At 44.9% G+C, this 5,678-nt stretch overlaps 1 protein-coding gene across 2 annotated transcripts in view; it reads right to left on the bottom strand.

Annotated features, from left to right (window-relative positions):
• The window catches only part of sh3rf1 (SH3 domain containing ring finger 1), a 49,964-nt gene extending 45,171 nt beyond the window's left edge, over positions 1–4,793 (bottom strand). Inside the window, exons 1-2 of one of the 2 annotated variants that reach the window (XM_048252156.1) lie at positions 4,478–4,793; positions 2,458–3,107 (exon numbers count right to left, since the gene is read on the bottom strand). In XM_048252156.1, coding sequence (XP_048108113.1) covers positions 2,458–2,883 — 426 coding nt within the window. In that variant the 5' untranslated portion in view covers positions 2,884–3,107; positions 4,478–4,793. Of the gene's footprint in view, positions 1–2,457; positions 3,108–3,836; positions 4,191–4,477 lie in introns of those variants that run through there. The other variant, XM_048252157.1, reaches the window with a different exon arrangement.
• Between the last annotated feature and the right edge of the window lie 885 nt (positions 4,794–5,678).

Raw genomic sequence — 5,678 nt, 5'->3', positions numbered from 1 at the left:
GGAGACGCAGACACGTAGACATGCCATCAAGAGGGCTCTTGTTTTCGCCAGGAGGGAAACATGTGACATGTTCCGGGAGATGAAACAAATAAAAAAACAAAAACAGCTGTTGTCATGGCAATTATCTAAAAACAGGCGACCTGGAGTATAGTGCCTTTACCTCGTGTTGCAACAAGAAACATAGTGACACACACAAGACACACACACACACACACACACACACTACACCTCCCTATGAGATGCCTAAGGTAAAGTGGGCTTAACCTGGTTCCTGAGTTCACCAGGGGGGTATACTACGAATCTCGATTAGTGGGTTAGCGAGGCATGTTGCGCTCAAAGCCAGGGTATGCTGTGACACGAAAGTGGATCTGTTTTAGCGTCGCTATATCACCATGGTATCTTATGCTGTCAACCAATCCTGGTCGGGAGGAGGTTATGTGCTAAGTTATAGCTCAAATTGTGTAATCTACCGCCCACTGACCAATCAATTGTTTTAAAAACGAAGTTCTCTCACGTGTAGGATTCTGTCATATATCTTACAGGTGGAGCTCCGCCTCTACTAACATTTTGGATCTCGAATGCGCTTTAATAGTGCTGTGCGTGCAAATATCCCACTATGGACGTGCATAGCATACAACAACTGATGACAATTGATTTATTTGATGTTAAAGGTTAGACACAAAAAATGACCGCAGTGTAGATTAAGCTATCACTCATGAATGCGGAAGTAATTGTTTTTAAATAGAGGCGGTCTTGTGCATCTCCACGTTTCACGATTGGCCAACGTCATCCCAACACCGAGAACGCGCACAGATCTGAGCTGAAAGCCTAGTTTGACAAATACATCACATAACTGCTATCGTAGTATCACTTAACATATACCCCAGAGTCAAGGCTTTGTGAAGCCTCAAAATGTCTACATAGCCTAGATATGTCTATTGTGCTTCGTAGTATACCCCACAGGGCATCACCAAGAGCTTCATAAACTGGATCTCCTCCATTAAGCTAGTCACCACCAGCAGAAGCCCTTTACCTCAAACACCTCCAACCTCCATGCCTGTTCACCTCTCAACACCTCACTCATTCCTGGAAAAGATCTCCAACACCACTCAAAGTGTTCTTCAGCACTGTTAACAGAACTCAACGGTAAGCATTACATCAAGCCCGGATCTTGATAGTCAAGCTTCAGCTGAACCCTTAAAATCTCACTTGTCCAAACACTGATGTGGGGTTAGCATGGACCTGCACACATACCACACTGACCAAACAAACGTGTCCCTCAAAGGCAACACAGAAGACAGACCAATCTCCTTTAACATTTTTAAAAGGCACAGGAAGGAACTCACACACAGGTAACAAATTAAACACTGAGCCTCCCAGGACTGCTCGTGTCCATTACGTTTGGATTTCAACAGTAAACACATGGATCTTGAAAAACCTCATCCTTTCCTTTCATCAATGTAAACAAAGCAATCATTTGCATCAAACAACCAACAGTCTATTTGACTACCAGACCCACTAAGGTTACCAAGAGCAACCTCTTGTTTTCCTTGTTATAGATCACCCCAGGCTACCCTCTCTTAGTTTTTGACCCAGCCCAGCCTAACTTCCTTGAATTCCAGGCCCTCAGATGTTCAGCCCTGTCTGTGTGCGTTTGTCCGCCCTTCAGGCAAACACACTGTCAGCACATTCAAGCTGTTGTCGCAACAATCAATTCAGACTGACAGGCAGCTAGATGACTCTTCACACTGACCAGTGGTCAACTGGGCCTAGCCTGGCTGCTATAACTGGTAATCCAGAGGAGCGATTTAAGCCTGCAGAGCCATATGTTTTCTTCAATTCCTATGTTTTTCAGTTTTTTTCTTTTTTAAACAATTTTTCTATTTTTTAAACTACTATTCTTTAGTTGCTATCAAGTGGACTTGAACAATCTGTGCCAAGAGGAACATTATAAGGATACATCATGAGGAACATAATAAATACATCTAAAACTTAAGTTACCACCTGTATGATTTAATGAACTGAATTAAGAGCTGGAAGACTTCACCTCCCATGTATTAGTGTGTGTACACCATGCTGTCCACAAGAGCTTGTGGCGATCCCTCCCTAGGCAGTTGTACAAGTGACCCATGAACCCCCTGGAGGAGGCTATTGTGGGTGCTAAGCTAAGAAGTGAAAGGCATAGTCTCTGATAATCCACTACATTTTTTGTCAGTCAGCAAACTCTTCCTCAGAGAGTCCTCCAAAAAAAACAATAACAACTCTGGTGTTTGTACAGAGTGACAGTAAATGAGAAGCAAACAGAATGAGCCACACACTATTGCAGGCAATCAAAACGTTGCTTAAGAAGTGTGGAAGGTATGTAATTAGGTTTGCTGTTGAGCACTGTTGAACATTTTGCCAGAATCACAAAGTCTGCACTTTCAAGCTGAGAATAGCAACGGGGACCGGACTCACCCTGACAAGGGTGCTCTTGGCCTGCACCCGTTGGGGCTGCACTCCTGGTGCTCCTGGCTCTCTCTGGGCCGCCGCTGTCGCCTGCGCCCTGACCAGTGCCGCCGCGGTGCCGTTGGCCGCACAACCTCCCGCTGTGGCCACTCCTCCTGCTCCTCCTCCGGCACCTGTCCCCGGACCCGGCCGCCGAGGCCTCTGCTTGATGCCGTCCAGCAGGCGCACCAGCAGGATGTTGCTGGGCAGCTCGTCCACGCCACTCTCCACCAGCGTGCGGCACTCTGGGCAGCGTAGCTCCCCCCGCGAGCCCATGATTCCAAGCAGGCAGCGCCGGCAAAAGGTGTGTTGGCACGGCAGCACCTTGGCCGAGGCATCCAGACGTTCCAGGCACACAGGGCACTCCAACAGGTCCAGCAGTGCAGACTCATCCATTGTTATTTCCTTTTCTTTTTCTCTCGTTTTAAATATTGTCACTCACTGTCTTTCTCTCTCTCTCTCTCTCTCTCTCTCTCTCTCAAGCTGTCCAGTCTGGCCTCTCCTGACGTTTTCAGTCTGGCAGGAGGGCCATACTACTTGTAGGTTGGTTGGGAAGCAACAGTCCTTGCCCTGGTCACGTTACTCCCATGCCTCGGTTATTGCCATGACACCGACAGCATCTGTGAGAGACAGAAAGGACAATCCATTGTCAGGAAATGAAAAACGACATATAGCCGGAAACAGACAAGGAGATCCATATAAATGAATGATTCTTTGAATGACTATTCCCTGCACATGCCTCTTGTACAACAGGACCAATTAGATTCTTCACTGATCCAGTAGGCCATTATGAACCAATAAGTTAGTCTTTCGCCCCACTTAAATAGGCAACTGTACAAAAGAATCCACCAAGATATTAGAAAACTAGTGCCCAGGAGAAGACAACGGTTCGGAGAGGGTTACGGTCACGTTTGGCTGGATGGATTTACGTGCCTGCACTGCTAAACGTGCACAACACCCGATCCCGACCTCTCAAACAGCAGCTCCCGCCCATAACCTCTCTGTCCTCTGGGAAAGTCTTCGCTGTTTACCCCCGACTCGCCGGGTCAATCGATCCAGTCATCAGCAAGATGCGGCGACTTCATTGTTCAGCTTGAATCATCTTGTTTGAAACATACTACAGCCCGGCATGGGAAAGACCACAGCTCTAGTTTTCATACTCTCACAGGCTGACCTCAAAATTGGCTAACATTACACAAGCTATTTCACTGACTCTGCATCACTATGAAGAATTATCATCATTGAAACAGAACTGGACAGTTTTGTTCAAGAGTAGCTTAAGCTATAAGTTAATATCATATGCGGTTACAAAAAAAAAATGAAGGTGAGTATCTAGAGACATTAATTACCTTTCTTAGGTTGAATGTAAATGCCATATGACAACCCCTATTGTAACCCTCCTTTCAATCGCATCACAACAGACGAGCTGCATTGTTTTGTTTTTTTTGTATTTCATCTTGGACAGTAGGCCCAACTCTGGTTTAAGCCTTGATGAATGAGCCGGTAGCGTAAGCTCCGCGGAGACCTAACCATAAACGGAGTCCTAAATGCGAATCGTAGCCTATTTTACTAAGCTAGCAGCATGACTCCCTTAACTCAATAACTTATGCGAGTTTAGTCAACTCGGTAAAGAATAGGGGACTGAACCTCCGTTCATAGGCTACGAACTATCGCTACCAACTAAGCAGCAATCCAACAAACTGCTCACAGTAAGGGTAATGAGATGTGGACAACGTAACCTAGCCAACAGAACTGTGAATCAACTACAGCTTACGATAGGCTACTACTCCATGAGTACATAGCCTGACTGCATAGCCAGCCAACACGAAGCACTGTTTAGGCAACATGTATCAGGCTAACAAAGCTTCTCTGTAAATGAGTATGCGTAAAACAAGTTGCCAACTGAACAGGGAACATTCACATTACCGTTGTAAGAGCACAAACATATTAATATCTGAAGTTTGTCTTTGGAAAAAAAAATTGAACCTACCTGCGGAGACTGCGCCTCCTTTTCTAACCCTCTCCTCTCTTTCCAGAACAATTTCTTTCCGACTTCAACAGCCGACCAAACACGCCAATCGCCGCCTCTCGCTACTTTCCCAAGCTCTAGTTCTCAGAGAAGCCCGTTGTTTGTTGTGTAGGGTATTTCTCATTCCCTCGACGCGAAGTTAAAACGTTGGCGTTCACGCCATTATATCTGACGTTTGGATTATCCGTGAACGCTGGAGATGGCGTTTGACTAGAATCAGGGTAAGGAGAAAAGAGAAATGGGTAAAGAACTCCGGCGTCTGTGTCCAAACGCCATGATTAACTCGATTGTTACTTTGTAGCACCCCCAGTGGATTATATAGTGCGACTTAGTCGGGAGGGCGTAGTGTGACAGTCGCGCACTTCAATAAAATAGTAGCTGGTTACTTTGTCCTTTTAAGCCATATCATATCATATTAACAAATAATAATAAACACCGATTAAACAGTATTTTACAGTACTTACAAAGGCTCAGAAGGCAACCGTGGTTCACCTCAAAATAATCAGTTTGTCGTTGTCTCCCACATTAAAAATCCCCCTTGTACTATTATTTCCTCAGATTTTTTTTGATTCGAGATAGTGGCCTAGATATCTCCAATAAACATTTAGAATCTTGGAATAAGAAGTCTTCAGTTGAAACAATTATTGTAGCCTTTTCCATTTGTATTACATTCACATTTCATCTATTTGATCTTAGTATGTAGACTACAACATGCTGGTCTCAGACATTTGGATTTGGCATAATATATGACTAAAATGTGTGACATATGTGGCTACTGTGCAGAGCCACTGCCCCTCCTACTGCAGGCCAGGCAAAGGTTATACTACGTGCTAATGCACATGTCAGTTACATCAGTGGTGTGGTTATCAGTGTGTGGACCTTCACTATGGCACAACGTGTCACCATAAAAAACAATCCAGCTAGGCACAGTGCACACACCACCACATTCCAGTGGAAAATGTGGAGTACATGAACACACTTAACCTGACTCCAGGCCACCACACCTAACGCTAAATGCACATGTGCCAATTGTTTTTTCTTGGTGGTGAATTATTATTGGTGGTTGTGATGTCCAGTCACTATCATGTTCAACATGTTTTACTAGCAACCTAAACCTGTTTAACTCTTGTGGGCACTCAGTCTCTGAAATGAAAATGTGCTG

This window comes from Alosa alosa, chromosome 9 (assembly GCF_017589495.1).
Source record: "Alosa alosa isolate M-15738 ecotype Scorff River chromosome 9, AALO_Geno_1.1, whole genome shotgun sequence".
NCBI lineage: Eukaryota > Metazoa > Chordata > Actinopteri > Clupeiformes > Clupeidae > Alosa > Alosa alosa.
The sequence above is the reverse complement of the archived record's forward strand: the minus strand, read 5'-3'. Positions and strand labels throughout refer to the sequence as shown.